The 15315-nt window shown below is 39.4% G+C and overlaps 1 protein-coding gene and 2 pseudogenes across 2 annotated transcripts; all 3 read right to left on the reverse strand.

Annotated features, from left to right (window-relative positions):
• Window positions 1–3149: 3149 nt before the first annotated feature.
• LOC143579309 (G-type lectin S-receptor-like serine/threonine-protein kinase At4g03230) lies at window positions 3150–6611 on the reverse strand (annotated as a pseudogene). Its single transcript, XR_013143435.1, has 8 exons — window positions 5586–6611; window position 5520; window positions 4658–5179; window positions 4424–4560; window positions 4083–4293; window positions 3767–4004; window positions 3525–3675; window positions 3150–3457 (listed from the first exon to the last, which is right to left on the reverse strand). The product of XR_013143435.1 is annotated as a G-type lectin S-receptor-like serine/threonine-protein kinase At4g03230 (transcript).
• A 3087-nt stretch (window positions 6612–9698) lies between these two features.
• LOC143579303 (uncharacterized) lies at window positions 9699–10676 on the reverse strand. Its single transcript, XM_077062651.1, has 2 exons — window positions 10019–10676; window positions 9699–9889 (listed from the first exon to the last, which is right to left on the reverse strand). The coding sequence occupies exons 1-2, from the start codon at window positions 10674–10676 to the stop codon at window positions 9699–9701; spliced, it is 849 nt and encodes a 282-aa protein (XP_076918766.1).
• Window positions 10677–12259: 1583 nt separating this feature from the next.
• Window positions 12260–15048, reverse strand: LOC143579310 (G-type lectin S-receptor-like serine/threonine-protein kinase At2g19130 pseudogene; annotated as a pseudogene).
• Window positions 15049–15315: the final 267 nt, after the last annotated feature.

Below are 15315 nucleotides of genomic sequence, written 5' to 3' on the forward strand. Positions count from 1 at the left end.
AAACGTTGATGCCACATATCTGCACCATGATTTCCTTTTGCCCTGCCAACATACGCTGACGATGCTGATAAAACATAGACTGTATCATTCTTGTGCCCCTCAAGTATTGGCGTAGAGGAGGTCTCAAATTCCTTATAAATCTTCACACTTTTAGGTCCGAAAAGAACATAGTGACCTGATTCTGTTATTTGAGGTACAGAAAAGAAAGCAGGTTCTTCTTCATCACATCAACATGGTACACGTTCTTTAAAGTCAGGCCCCGTCTCCGATCTCCCGGAGGAAAGCTTACATGGAGTCGATAGAATGTTTGGAATTATCAGCTAGAACCACAACCCGGCTGCCTCCGTATATTTTGGGATTACTTAATTTTCCTCTGTCTCCCGTCATATGATTTGAACAGCCCGAATCAACGATACAATCATCCAAACGATTGTCTCGATGTTCGTTGGTGGCCGTAAATGCAAACACTTCTTCTGTTTGAGCGACTAAGGCCTCGGCATCCCAGCCTTCTTCGTTATGTACAGTAGCTACATTACCTTCCTCAACCGGTTCGGTATCACAATACTTTGCCATGTGGCCACGCATTCCGCATTTATAGCATTTAAATGGGAATTTCTTCTTAAACGATCGAGGTTTCCGATCATTACTATTCTCTTTCTTTTCAGATTCTCGGTTCTTTCTCTCATGTTGATTTTGAACCTTGGTTCGGTCATTAAACCGGCTGGAACCTTGGCCTTGAGAGCTCGATCGAAACCGTCCCTTTCCTTTACCGGCATACAAGGCTTCAACCTCTGACTTTGAAGACAACCCGGTAGATAAACTACCCATTTGTTTGGCTAGAGATTCTTGGCTAGCCAATAGATTCTCGAACTCACCGAGTGACGGTTGCGTTGGCCAACCTTGAACCGCAGCCACAAAGCTTCTAAACTCCGCCTTCAACCCATGAATGATGATGCGTTTCAACCGCGGTTCACCAATTTTTGATTCTGGGTCAAGTTCTCCAATTTCTCTACACAGAGACTTCACCTTGTGGAAGTATTGAGAAATTGTCATTTCTCTTTGATTCACACACAACAATTCATTTTCCAAAAGTTGGAGTTTGGCATCATTCTTTTTCGAGAACAAATTTGCCAAAGCATCCCACGCTTCTTTTGGAGTTATGAACTCGCTTATGTGATCTAACAACTCATCTTCCACCGTGGTTTTTAGAACGAACATGGCCTTGCCTGCCTTGATTTTCCACTTTCACATACTCCCGTTGGTGTATTCATTTGCTGGTTGTATTGTCTCCGACCCATTTTCAACTTCCCAAAGATCTTGGCCTTGCAAGTACGAACTTATGCATGTTGACCAAGAGTTGTAATTCTGGTTATTGAGTTTCTTTACACCACCGACTACTTGAAGATCTGCAATTGAGAACCTCGCTCTGATACCACTTGTTAAGTGGAAATCAAAACAGATACAATACAAAAGTGAAAGAATAATGTAGAGAAAACAAAGAGGTATGCTCATAAAAGGCTTGGAGCTTTTCTGAATAATATTTCTGCAACTATAAACTGGAAATATATAAAGATGAACGTGAACAAACCTCAACGTTCACAATGACTACTAAAATAAAGGAGTATGACCAGGAAACTAAGTAACAACCAATACCCCACTATCTAAAGACTTATTCAAATAAATAATAATAATAATAGGAAACTTCATGCACTGCATACTTGGTCTTCAAATTGTCACGTGGGCAATGCATTTTAACAGCTTGGTTTTGGGTGGCCTTACTAAAAGATAGGGGCGGGCTTGGGTTTTGCAAATTCTGTTAGCTAAATGGGCTTGGAGATTTAAGACAGAAACAGAGGGTCTTTGGAAGCAAGTGATTGAAGCTATTCATCGGCAGCGATCGGAATGGAAGTCGATTCCAGTCAATAAAAGTTACACGGGTCTGGCAAAATATTGCCAATGTTGTTAACAAACTGAACTTGGCTGGAAGGAATAACCAAGAGTTGATTAAAGGGAATCTCAGAGATGGCAAGGAAATTAACTTATGGTCAGACATTTGGACCCAGAATTCTAGCCTAAGGTCGTTATTTCCCAACATTTATAGATTGGAAAAACACAAAAATTGCAAAGTTAGAGATCGTATCAATTGGAATGGGAGCCTCATAGTTTGGAGGTGGGACTTGACCCAAAATCCAAGTTCTGTGGTACAAAGAATTGAATGGGAAAGTTGTTTTAAAGACTTAATTTCAGCTAAGTGGAATTCAGGTAAGGACTCGTGGGAGTGGCTCGGTGACCCGACCCGTCTGGATCTTTCTCGGTTACATCGGTTAAAAACCTTTTTGTTCAAAGTAGAGATAATTCAAATAACTTTGTTTTGGAATGGTGTAATTGGGTGCCAATTAAGTGTAATGTCCATGTTTGGAGGGCGGGGATGGATAGAATCCCCACTCAGGAAGCCCTAAGAAAAAGGAATATTCAAGTTCCTTTTCGACTTTGTGGTCTTTGTGATTCGGAAGTCGAGTCGGTTGAGCATATTTTCTCAGGGTTCCTTGTGGCGTTGAGGGTTTGGGACTTTATGGGCCATTGGTGTAAGGCGCCTCCGGTTTATGCCTTCTCGGTTAGAGATTTATTGGAGTTACATCTTGTGATAAACAAAAAAAAACCTTTAAAAAGTGTTTTAGCAAAACCCTTGTACAATTACCGTAAAAGTCATTTAATGAGGGGAAGTGGGGTACGTTTACTAAGTACACACTTGTATGATTGAGTAAATGTCATTTAACGACGGAAAGAGGGTATATTTAGCAACGCCGTACATGTTGTGGTAAATGCCATTTGAATGTATAAATGTCATTAATTATTTCAAAATCATATGATCATCTTTTATAACTTATCACAATAAGCCCCTCAAGACTTCATGCTTACAACTTCGTCCAACTTTCCACTTAATTAAAACAATTATTCTTTCTTTTAAGTTAACGATTATCACAAACATACAAGTGAATAACTTACTTGTAATTGAAGGTTATTAGTAGTACTACATAAAGGGTTTAACAACGATCTCAAAGGTTGACATAAACGCTAAGATGAACGAATAATATACGGAGATTTCATCCAGAAAATATATGCGCGTCTTGGATATGACCTAGCTTACCTTTGTCTTCTATCGTCCTTCTTCGTCGGTAATAGTCAACTGATTGATCTCTGGTTCAGTCATATGTGATGGAGAACTATGAGTTCGTGCTTTAGAAATAAAAGCAGGTTCTTTAGGATCTGGAAGGCTCTCAATGTCCATCCACAACATAAGAAGCACATTTGTCATGGTAGGCCGATCTTGAGGGTCTTCTTGTACGCACAGTAGCCCGATAATCATACATCGCAACAGTTCAATCGAATTGCAAGATTCAACTAATACTGGATCAAGTAAATCTAATGGCTTTTTATCTTTCCACAAGCCCCAAGCCTAAAACAAAGCAAGATTAAATGAAAAGCTAAAAAGGATTTGGGTTTCTAAATTCTTTTGAACTCACATATGGTACAAGGCTAAAGGCTTGTTGATGATGATAATAGCCTGTGTTTCTTTTTCCACTAATAATCTCGAGTAAGATTACCCCAAAGCTAAAAACATCTTATTTTACTGAGAAGAACCCATTTAGTGCATATTCTGGAGCCATATAGCCACTACATGATTAAGAGCACATAACTTGTTAAAACAATTTCTAATAACCAGAACTAGATTTGAACAATATATATAGTTGTGAAATGTAGTTACTAGGTTCCAATCACTCTAGTGGTGCTAGCTTCTGTATCTCGGCCTTTAACTATCTTAGCCAAACCGAAGTCTGAGATCTTGGGATTCATTTCTTCGTCTAATAACACATTGCTTGCTTTCAAATCTCTGTGAATAATCCTCAACCGTGAATCTTGGTGAAGATATAAAAGCCCTCTAGCAATTCCAATAGTAATATCAAAGTGTAACGCCCAATCAAGACGTATACAAAGCTTCCTATCTACGAACCATGATGCCAGATTTCAGATTATTAACATAAAAGTAAGTGCAAATTAAAGTAAAAGACTGAGAGGCTAACCAAATATAAAATGGTACAAGCTTTTATTAGGCATGTATTCATAGAGTAGTATCATTTCACGATCCTTCATGCTGCATCCCAAGAGCCTAACAAGATTACGATGTTGGAGTTTGGCAATTAATAATACCTCATTTTTGAATTCCTTCAAGCCTTGTCTAGATTGACTCGACAACCTCTTTACTGCCATTTCTGCTCCACCAGGGAAAGTTCCCTTCTCAAAACATATGCAATTAGTAAAGCACCACATCAAGGGAGGGAAATGGGCGGGTTAGGTAACATAGTTTTGGGTACAGGTCAGTTTGTAATAAGCAACTCACTCACAAAGTCTAGAGCTATATTACCTTGTAAACAGGGCCGAATCCCCCCTGTCCAAGTTTATTTGCTAGTGAGAAATTGTCAGTCGCAGATAATATTCTTTTGAATTCAAAGAAAGGTACATCAAGGCCTTTTCTATCTTCTTCACTGAGTACCCCGCGGCCTACAATATCGAGAATATGATTTTAATAGCAAGTGCTCACTGGGAATCATATATGCTGAACAAATGTAGTTAAAAGGTATAAAATTGTGGCATTTACCTCGATTTTTCATCCTTCTGTTGAATATAACACCAATGCTGCAAAAAAATACAAGACCCAAACATCCTGAAATGATCCCTGCAACTAGTACTTTTGTATTGTTTTTGCGATGATCAGATGAAGAAACTTTGATGTAGATCCTGTCTCGATACTCTTCGTTTGAGTAAAGAAACAGTGATATGTTATTCAAAGTTTCTTTTTTCCAATGCTGACACATATTGGAGATAAAAGTATATGCGACACAAAGGCAGTAATTCGAGCAAGAACTTCTGCATTCTGATTCATCTAATTGCTCTTCACTTTCTGGAATTGCAGAACCAGAGTATTTTGTGAAGTAACTTAAGACGAACAAGGATTTTTGTGACTTATCATTACACTTCAATATAGTTTTTCTCACACACCCACCTGAGAAATCGCCCAGATTCCAATCACTCTGTGATCTCGGCTCGAAATCAGTCATGCAATTACAGGATGTCAACATCTGCTCATTGCAAACACCAAATACCCCACACACATGATAAACTTCACACGCCCTGCTTGCGGTGCGCACATATAATGTATATATGTGTGAACCCTTGGGTGGGCAAAAGTAAAATTGCACTAATTTTGACGTTATTTTACTAATCACGTGAAAATAACGTTAAAAGTGGCGGAAGGTTAATCAGGCATCATGTGGTGGCGTTGATAGCCGATAGACAAGGGCACATGCACCAATCAGCCGGTGTCCCGAGGATTGAGTGTTATGTGTCTTATGTCCAAGGCTTGATTCAAAACTACTATCGAGCCGGGGGTCTCACCGGAAGCAGCCTCTCTATCCCTATGGGATAGAGGTAAGGCTGTCTACATCTTACCCTCCTCAGACCCTACCATAGCACTGCTATTGGTGGGATATACTGAGTACGATGATGATGATGATGACATGATAAACTTCACATACACGTCGTGGTTGAGCCCAAAACAAATTCCACTGCTGGGTGCTGTCCAACCATGATAGCTGTTTTATCTGCCCTGAGATGTCTATAATAAATGAAGGATTGTATAAAGAATAGGTGAAATAACTCTCATTTTCATTATCAACATAGCTGAAGTTATATATATAATTCAACCTCATTTCAGGTACCAAGCTAAAGCGTTTATCTCGATCATTCCAACTTCCACTAGTCCAATAGTCTACAGATCTATTCCACGTGATCAGATACTGCCTCTCATTTGGGTCGAGCTCTAAAGAGAAGAGTCCTGTCCCAGGATCTTCTATATTTTTCCATGAAGTAAGGACCTGCTTTGTATTTGTATGCTTGTTGTATCCCAGCTTACCACCCGGCAAGAAAGTATGCGTTGGATGATCAAAACTTTGCCAAATTGGTGGGCTTGAATTTGATCCATATCTTAAAACTAAATTACCATCGTCAAGAAGAACTACTGATGCAGGTGTAGCAGTAGAATTCGTGTTTGTTGACCAAATTTGGGCTTTTGACTTATCTAAGAGCACCAAATTACCATCTATTATTTTCAATTCAGAAGAGAATTTATCTGAAATGGGTGCATCTCTATTTGCTACCCAGACCACTGTTTCACTAGTTATTCGTGTCTTATGGTACCAAATTCCAATGTAATATTTGGGAGACTCACCTGGTTTAAAGAAGCCCATTTCAAAATTTCCATCACGAGAGACAAGTGTCTGGTCTCCCGAGAGAGATTGATTTACCGCTAAAGTATCAGCTCCAGATAAGTGAACAGGAATTAAAAAGAAACAGAAAAACAACCGAAAAGCTATTAAAATCATGCTTTATTAGTTTATGGCATTCAACTTGGCTGATCTTCACAATAAGTGAAAAAACTTGTGGTCAGCACTCTGCATTAGAGGACTTGGAAAAATCTTCCCTCAGTCAATGGTTGGTGCAAGTTACGTATGTAGAATAATAATCTAAATACTTTTCACTTTTCAGCCACAAATACTTGTCAGCATGTCATCGTTAATTATGAAGTTTCTTTTGACCTGTTCTTCCTCTCCAGCTTTTGAAATTTCTTCAACACCGTTCTTTTAAAAAGAATTATAAATATTTAAACTTCAACCATATACTGTCAGAAACATGTAATCAAGGGCATCCTTAAAAGTCAATAATCAAACGAAAACCTATTCATACAAATTTTATAAGACGAAGAAAACAAAAGGGATGAAACCCTTAAGAGCAACAAAGAAGATTAAGCACTACGTACATTCGTTGATTGTTGTGTGCCCTGGACCTACACTAGAGATTGTTAAAGATATGCAGAGATACTAGAAAAACTCGATAATCATTCAATAACAAAGGCACCAGGCAAACAAAGAACCACGACTCAACAATGATCAAATGATCACATAACGTTCACATGATCTAAACAACCCACTAAACCAGGACTCCATAACCTACTGACTTATCCTAAGCTATCCCTAAAGAATAGCATTACATGACTCGGCATAACAAACTAATTAAAACACAATAATATGAAAATAGTAATAAAGACATGTGACACAATTTAATTATTTTTCAACACTCCCCCATAATTCAAAGTGTCACAACTCCAAGCCTTTCTCGAAAATAAACGAACTGTTCCAACCCCAACGCTTTAGTGAACACATCAGCCACCTGTTCTTGTGTGTAGCATGACTTCAATTCAATCTGTTGGCTTTCTACCAGACTTCGAATGAAGTGAAACTTGATATCAATATGCTTGCTCCTTGCATGATAAGCTTGATTCTTTGACAGGAACACTGCAGACACATTATCACAAAAAAATTGGTGTAGCAATCTTACAACCAGCCATCCCAAACCTCATAAGCAAATCCTTGGCATACTTTTTCTGTGACAAAAAAGTACCATCTTTTCTTGCTGAACTTCCAACCCAAGGAAATAACTCAGCTTCCCAATATCAGTCATTTCAAATTCTTTGATCATCTTTTCTTTAAATTCACACAGTAGTTTAGTTGATGAACTAGTGTACACAATATCAGCAACATAAACACATACAATAATAAAATCAGCACCAGTACCTCGCTTCACATATAAAGTTGGCTCATTTTGACTCCGTTTATAACCATGTTGCCCTAGATACCCGTCAATCCGACTGTACCAAGCCCGTGGAGCTTGTTTCAGTCCATAAAATGCCTTATGAAGCTTGAAAACCTTGTCTTCCTTTCCTTTAATTTCGAACCCAGGTGGTTGCATGACATAGACATCTTCTTTGAGAACCCCATTTAAAAACGCAGATTTCACATCAAACTGATATGCTGTCCACCCTTTTGAGCTGCCAATGCTAGGACAATACGAATAGTTTCAAACCGTGCCACCGGCGAAAACGTTTCTTCATAATCAACCCCGCTTTCTTGTGAGTACCCTTTGGCAACTAAACGGGCCTTACACTTTTGTACCTGACCATCAGCCTGCAGTTTTAGTTTGAAAACCCATTTCAAACCAATTGCCTTCTTGCTCTCAGGAAGATCGGTCAAGGTCTATGTGTGATGTTTCTCTAATGATGCTAGCTCATCTTCCATAGCTAACTTCCATTCTTCAACTTCCAAGGCGCCAATATATGAATTCGGTTCCAAGGATGACAAAGAAAATTGACATAGGAGAAGTGACTTCATAAATACCATCTAGAGAGCGTACTCTATGAGCAGAATCGCTGCTCACACTTGAACCACTTGTGTTGGAAGATACTTGTACGCTTGAGTGTGATGGAGTAGTTGGACTTGAACCTGGGTATGGACTAAGAGATGAACCGGAACCAGAACTTGTTTCAGACCCGCAACCAGAACTTTGGTTGGACCCTGGACCTGAACTTGAGGGAGCAAAACAATCCCCATCATTCGACCATACACGACCAGGAACAAAGACTTCATGAGGATTATCATTAGTGTCTTCACTCATCCACCTGCCTTGTTCGTTAAAAACAACATCTCTACTAATAACAACTCGTTTTTTAATAGGGTCATACAGTCTATAAGCCTTTGAGTTAGGAGAGTAACCAATAAAAATACATTTATCAGATTTTGCATCAAAAATCTTCCTCAACTGAGCAGGTTTTAAGGCATAAGCAATACAACCAAAGACACGAAGATGACTTACTGATGGTTTGCGAGCATACCACACTTCATAAGGAGTGGCATTGTTTAAGGCTGTCGATGGACTTAAGGTGATCACGTACACTGCGGTAGCGATTGCTTCACCCCAAAACTCCTTTGATAAACCTTTCTCCTATAACATACAATTAGCCATCTCCCCCATTGTACGGTTCTTTCTTTCCACTACCCCATTTTGCTCTGGTGTGTAGGGAGCCGTTAGATCACGATTGATTCCATGAACTTGACAATAATCAATAAACTCCTTAGATAAAAACTCTCCCCTACGATCAGTACGCAAATTAACAATTTGCCTTCCACTTTCCTTCTCAACTTTCACTTTAAATCGTTTAAAGTATTCTAAGGCCTCTGATTTTTCTTTTAGAAAATACACCCACAATATACGTGTATAGTCATCAGTCAACAGAAAAAAATACTTGTTACCTCCCAGGGAAGTAGTTGGCATTGCTCCAACTAAATCAGCATGAACAAGCTGCAAAGGATGTGAGGTCCTCCAAAGGCTATGAGGGAATGATTTTCGTGTTGCCTTTCCAAGTACACACCCTTCACAATCTGTTACTTGGCCAATCTGGGACATCCCATGTACCAACCCTTTATTGCTCAAAAGCTGAAGGCTTTCTTCATTTAGATGACCATAGCGGCGATGCCACAAATTTGACTCATCCGTATTAGCAACAAAACCAGTTTGAGAGCATGAGTTAGAGTCGATCTTCAGTTGAAACACTTTGTTAGAGGACATATCAATTCGATAGGAAACTGTATTGGTGCGTTTGTGTGTGATTACACATGAATTTTCATCGAACAAGAGAGAGTACCCGGTGTTCATGAGTTGCCCAACACTCAAAACTCTCCATTATCAGTCATCAGTCATACCACACATTTTCCTTCAACCTGAATGCTCTTACCAGTCCCCATCTTGACCTACACTTTCTTCGTTTCATCCAACTGTTTGAACAATGATCGTTGTCCGGTCATATGATTGGAGCACCCGCTGTCGACAAACCAAATACTAGGAGCCGGAGTATCTTCACTAACCGCCATAAACAAACGACACTCATCTTCTTCATCTTCTTGTTCAACAGTCGTATTCACTTGGGGTTCAAACCAACAATCTGCACGAACGTGGCCCATCCGATTACAATTAAAACATTGAACCTCACTCTTACCTCGACCATTAAATCAACCACCTCGGCCTCTTCCACGTCCACGAAATCCTGATCGTACTCTTCCCCTGAGATTACCTGACCCGACCACTTCTCTAGCCTGGAGGGCTCTTTCTTCTTCAACAATTGTCACGCTTCGATTGACACGTTCTTCATGGGACTGTAACGAGCCCATGAGTTGATCAAAAGACAGGGTAGAGAGAACCTTCGACTCTTCGATAGCTGTTAAAACATGATCCCACTTGGTGGGTAGGCTTCGTAGTACCTTCTCAACTACGAGCTGATCAGAAACGTCTTCACCATACGCCCTTTTTTGATTCACAATTCTCATCACTCTGGATAAGAAATCTGAAACCGTCTCATCGTCCTTCATCTGTAGGGTTTCGAACTCATGCCGAAGCCCCTGCAGTTTCACTGTTAAAACTTTGGAATCACCTTTGTACTCAGTTTTAAGCACCGTCCATGCTTGGTTCGCTGTTTCAGCCGCTGCAATTCTAGAAAAAATGGTGTCGTGCACTGCCTGCTGAATTAGGGCAAGAGCACGAGCATCCTTCCTTCGATTCTCTGTAAGGCGGGCTTCATCTGTATCTCTGGCATTAAACACCGATGTCACACACTCCCAAAGATCATGTGATCTCAACACCGTCTTGACTCGAATACACCAAAACTCATAACCTTCTCCCTTGAAGACATGAAGAAGAGGTTGAGGAGAATTGATGTTACTTGCAGCAGACATAATCACTCGTTTTTCTTTTGATCGTTCCTCACAATCTAGCTCTGATACCACTGTTAAAGATATGCAGAGATACTAGAAAAACTCGATAATCATTCAATTACAAAGGCACTGCTTAAATAGTAGGCAAACAAAGACCCATGACTCAACAATGATCACATGATCACATAACGTTCACATGATCTAAACAACCCACTAAACCAGGACTCCATAACCTACTGACTTATCATAAGCTATCCCTAAAGAATGCATTACATGACTCAGCATAACAAACTAATTAAAACACAATAATATGAAAATAATAATAAAGACATGTGACACATTTTAATTATTTTTCAACAGAGATTAGAATTTATAGATTCAGATGACTTTATTTATTTGAAGAAGGATAATGATGAATCAATTAGCAGTTGGAAGGAGCCGTTGGAGGCGACGATGAAGAAGCGTAACCCGGGCTGAAGCAAACTGGACCGAGAGACAAGCTTGAACAGAAAGCAGGGCTTGATAGCCCACTGAAAAAGAGAGAAGCCCGAAGTCCAAACTCGAAAAAGAATATAAACGTCACATTAGTGTTTGATATTAAATTGATATATTTTTAACATCCGCTGCTGCCTATTTAAAAAGGGGTAGTGGCGCAGTTTGTTGCCCGTTTGCCTTCAGTTTAGGTGTAATCACTACAGACTATTCTTTTAGCCGCCTATTATTGCGCAAAAAACTATACCATTAGTTTGCCCCTGGTTTATGAAGAAAATCTGGCAACCTGGATTGGGTTGACTTTTGTTGAACAGCATCCTCCAATCCTCATTAGAGATAGGTCTAGTTAATGTTGACCATGGACTGTGGCTCGTGAGGTTTTTGGAAAACGGAGACACCAGTGGTGGTGTGTTGCAGCCTCTAAAGCGTATGACAATCATGTATTCTCAGTAGGTGGGCTGTGTTGCCCGATAGGATCAAAGCAGATGAATGAAAGAAAAGTCGGGTAGGGTTAGAGAGGCTTGATACCATGAAAGATAATTATTCGCTCAAATGAATTGCAACACCAACCAATATTCCTCAGTCACTGGATAAGGTCCTTATAAAACCTGGGCGGTTTGACTGGCATACGGTGGTTCAGAAAGAAACATGACACCAGTTTTGCTGCTGGCCTGAGAAATGAGGCATAACAGTCTCTAAGAAGAAATTGAAGAGGACGATGGCGAGAAACGAGACAAGGCAGTGTCATAGCATAACATACAAAAGAAGATGAGGACGAGGCATTGCAACATGACGTACTCGACGCGCTGGTTCTGTTATGAAAAGGAATCAGATACGTCTACTTGTAATCTTTCCACACACCAGTCGTTTGAGGAGACTAGGTTTCTCGTATGGAAGATGGTAATGCCAATCGCTATATGTGTTTTAAATATGAAAGCATTCATGTTCAGTTCACACGGATAGCTGCAGGACAACTGTTTAACCAAAAAAACTCTATCATCTCCAACCCAAAGTAAATTTCATTTGTCTATTTGAAAATATCCCAAACAATACATATGCTTGTTACATTCTTCTTGGCATTACCCACTACGACACTACATTGTAATAATAAAACACATATATATTATGATGATTGATATTCTTAGCATGCCGATTAATAATTTTCATTAAAAACAACGCATAACTGACTATATATAGACAAAGAGGTTTATTTTCAAGATGATGCACTCTTGGACTAGGAATGACCTTCCGTTAAATGTGATCTACTCTTGTGAATTCCCGATTGAGAAGCCTGTTTGTAGTAAAGAACATCCTCTGTGTCATTAGCAAAATACTTGACAGATTGTGGGATTGGAGGCATGTTCACATCTAAAACCCCTTCAAGAATATGTTCCACTTGACTCATTGAAGGCCTGTTGTCTTCCTCATCTTGTATACACCAATATGCAACTTTTAAAATTTTGGTGACTTGTTCTACACTAGCTTCCCTATTTAACCTACTGTCTAACAAGCTAAGGATATCACCTCCCTCCATCAAAACATTTGCCGCCAAACTAGGGAAGAATGTAAAATTCAAATCTTCAGATTGCTGGAAATTTCTCTTACCATGTACCAATTCAAACAGCGTCATCCCGTAGCTAAACACATCTGCTTTGCCAGTGACGGCCAACCCCGATAACCATTCTGGTGCTAGATACCCTCGTGTCCCTCTCATAGTTGTCAAAACCCTACTGAAGTCTCTACCCATAAGCTTTGCTAGACCAAAATCTGCTATCTTTGGACATAAATCAGCATCCAAAAGAATGTTTTCTGGCTTTATGTCACAGTGGATTATACAATCTCTGCACTTCTCATGAAGATAAACCAGACCTCTAGCAATTCCGAGTGCAATCTGGTACCTAGTATTCCATGTTAGAAGGTTATCTTGTTTTTCATGGAAAAGATGAGAATGTAGAGAACCATTTGGCATGTAATCATACACCAACAATCTACTTTTACCTTGTGCACAGAACCCACAAAGGCGAACAATATTAACATGTTGGATGTTGCCAATTGTGCTGACCTCACTCCTGAATTCTTTGTCGCCTTGGCTGACACTTTCTAGCTTTTTTACCGCCACAATGGATGAATCATGCACTATTCCCTTAAAAACAGACCCAAAACCACCTCCTCCCAGTTTATCTGAGAAATTTTTGGTGGCTATTTGTAAATCTTTGTAGGTAAATGCTACCAATGATCCTTCATTTTTCGTATTTCCAACTAAGATCCTCTGTTTTCTACGCATTATGAGCAAAGTTACACCCAACACGAATACCACACCAGCAACAGACCAGGCAACAACACCCAGATTAACCTCCTTCCGCCTTTTATGACTATTCTTTTTAAGACGTGGAAAATTTTCTGAAGCAACTTTGATACGGATTTGAGACGAGTCCGTATACGAATCGTTTGAAACAAATCCAAATGATATGTTATTCGTATATTCACGATTCCAGTGGTGGCATTCATTGGAGATAAACGTATAGGCATGACACATGCAGCATTCCAAGCAAGAACGTCCGCATGCTGATTCATCTAATTGCAGAGCATGATTTTCAGGAAATGCAAAAAGAATTTCCTTTTTGACATAACTCGAGATGAACGCGGGTTTCTCTGCAACAACACTACAATTCACCTCAATTTTTCTCATACACCCATCATGGAAAGCGCCCAGACTCCAATCACTTAGTGATCTAGGCTCAAAATCAGTCAAGCATTTACAGGATGGGTACATCTGCTGATTGCAAACACCAAATGACCCACACCCACCATAAACATCACAAACTGCTCGTGGCTGAGCCCAAAACAAATTCCATTTCTGGGTGCTGTCCAACCATAAAAGCTGTTTTATCTGCCCTGAGACGTCTATAATAAATCTTGAAATAATTGAAGTATTGTATAAAGAATAAATGACATAACTCTCATTTTCATTATCAACAAAGCTGAAGTTATAGATATAACTTAACCTCGTTTCATTAACTAAACGTTTATCGAGTTCATTCCAAGGTTGACTTCTCCAGTACGTCACAGATCTATTCCACTTGATCAGATACTGCTTGTTACTATGGTCAATCTCCAAAGAAAACGATCCTACCCCAGGATCTTCTATACTTTTCCATGATGTAAGGACCTGCTTCTGTTTTGTACGCTTGTCGTATCCTAACTTACCACCGGGCAAAAAAGTATGGGTTGGATGATCAAAACTCTGCCAAATTGGTGTGCTTGAATTTGATCCATATCTTAAAACTAAATTACCGTCATCAAGAAGAACTACTGATACAGGGGTAGCAGTAGAACTAATGTTTGTTGACCAAGTTCGGGCGTTAAACTCATTTAAAAGCACTAAATTCCCATCTATTATTTTCAATTTCGAAGAGAATGCATCGGAGATGGGTGCATCTCTATTTGCTATCCAAACTACTGTTTCGATGGTAACTCGAGCCTTACTGTACCAAATTCCGATATAATAGTTGGTAGAATTACCTGGTCTGAAGAAACCCATTTCAAAATTTCCATCAAGAGAGACGAGTGTCTGGTTTCCCGAGAGAGACTGATTTACAGCCAAAGTATCAGCTCCAGATGAGGGAACGGGAATAAAAAAGAAACCGAAAAACAAATGAAGAGCTAATAAAATCATGCTTAATTAGTTTATGTTGCCCAACTTGGCTGATTCCCACAAATATGATCATAGCAATCAGAAAAAAAAGTGAAAAGCTTGTAGTCAACAGACGACTTGGAAAATCCCCCTAAGTCAATAGTTGGTGCTAAGTTTTGTATGAAGAAAAATAATTAAACTTGACTCATTCCTGCAAGGCACATGTGTGTAATTATTTTTTTGTCTCAGGCTAATAAAATAAAACGGAGGTACAAGAATGGTATTATTAATTCGAACATGAAAGGCTGGAATCAATGTTTATCTGTTTGAACATGAATTTTTAATAATTTTGAAGAGTCCATGAAGGGAAATTCAAACTAGGTATAAAATTATTGTCTATATCGAATTCAAATAAAATTTTGAAGAGTCATAAGGGATGTGTTAGGCTAAGCACACGATGTGGGAATGGGATCATCGGGATGGTTGACACGTCACATCGGTACTGAAGGGAAAACTACACATCCCAGTGGGTAC

Source organism: Bidens hawaiensis, unplaced genomic scaffold (assembly GCF_021521415.1).
Source record: "Bidens hawaiensis isolate Kalapana, Puna unplaced genomic scaffold, B.hawaiensis_p1.1 tig00029653_1, whole genome shotgun sequence".
Classification (NCBI taxonomy): Eukaryota; Viridiplantae; Streptophyta; class Magnoliopsida; order Asterales; family Asteraceae; genus Bidens; species Bidens hawaiensis.

Excerpts from the sequence above, each read along its gene's own strand:
- LOC143579303 (XM_077062651.1), bottom strand. The coding sequence starts at position 10,676 with ATGTCTGCTGCAAGTAACATCAATTCTCCTCAACCTCTTCTTCATGTC. Across the intron at positions 9,890-10,018 it reads TAGAGAAGTGGTCGGGTCAG|ATTGTTGGTTTGAACCCCAA; the intron begins GTAATCTCAGGG and ends ACGTTCGTGCAG.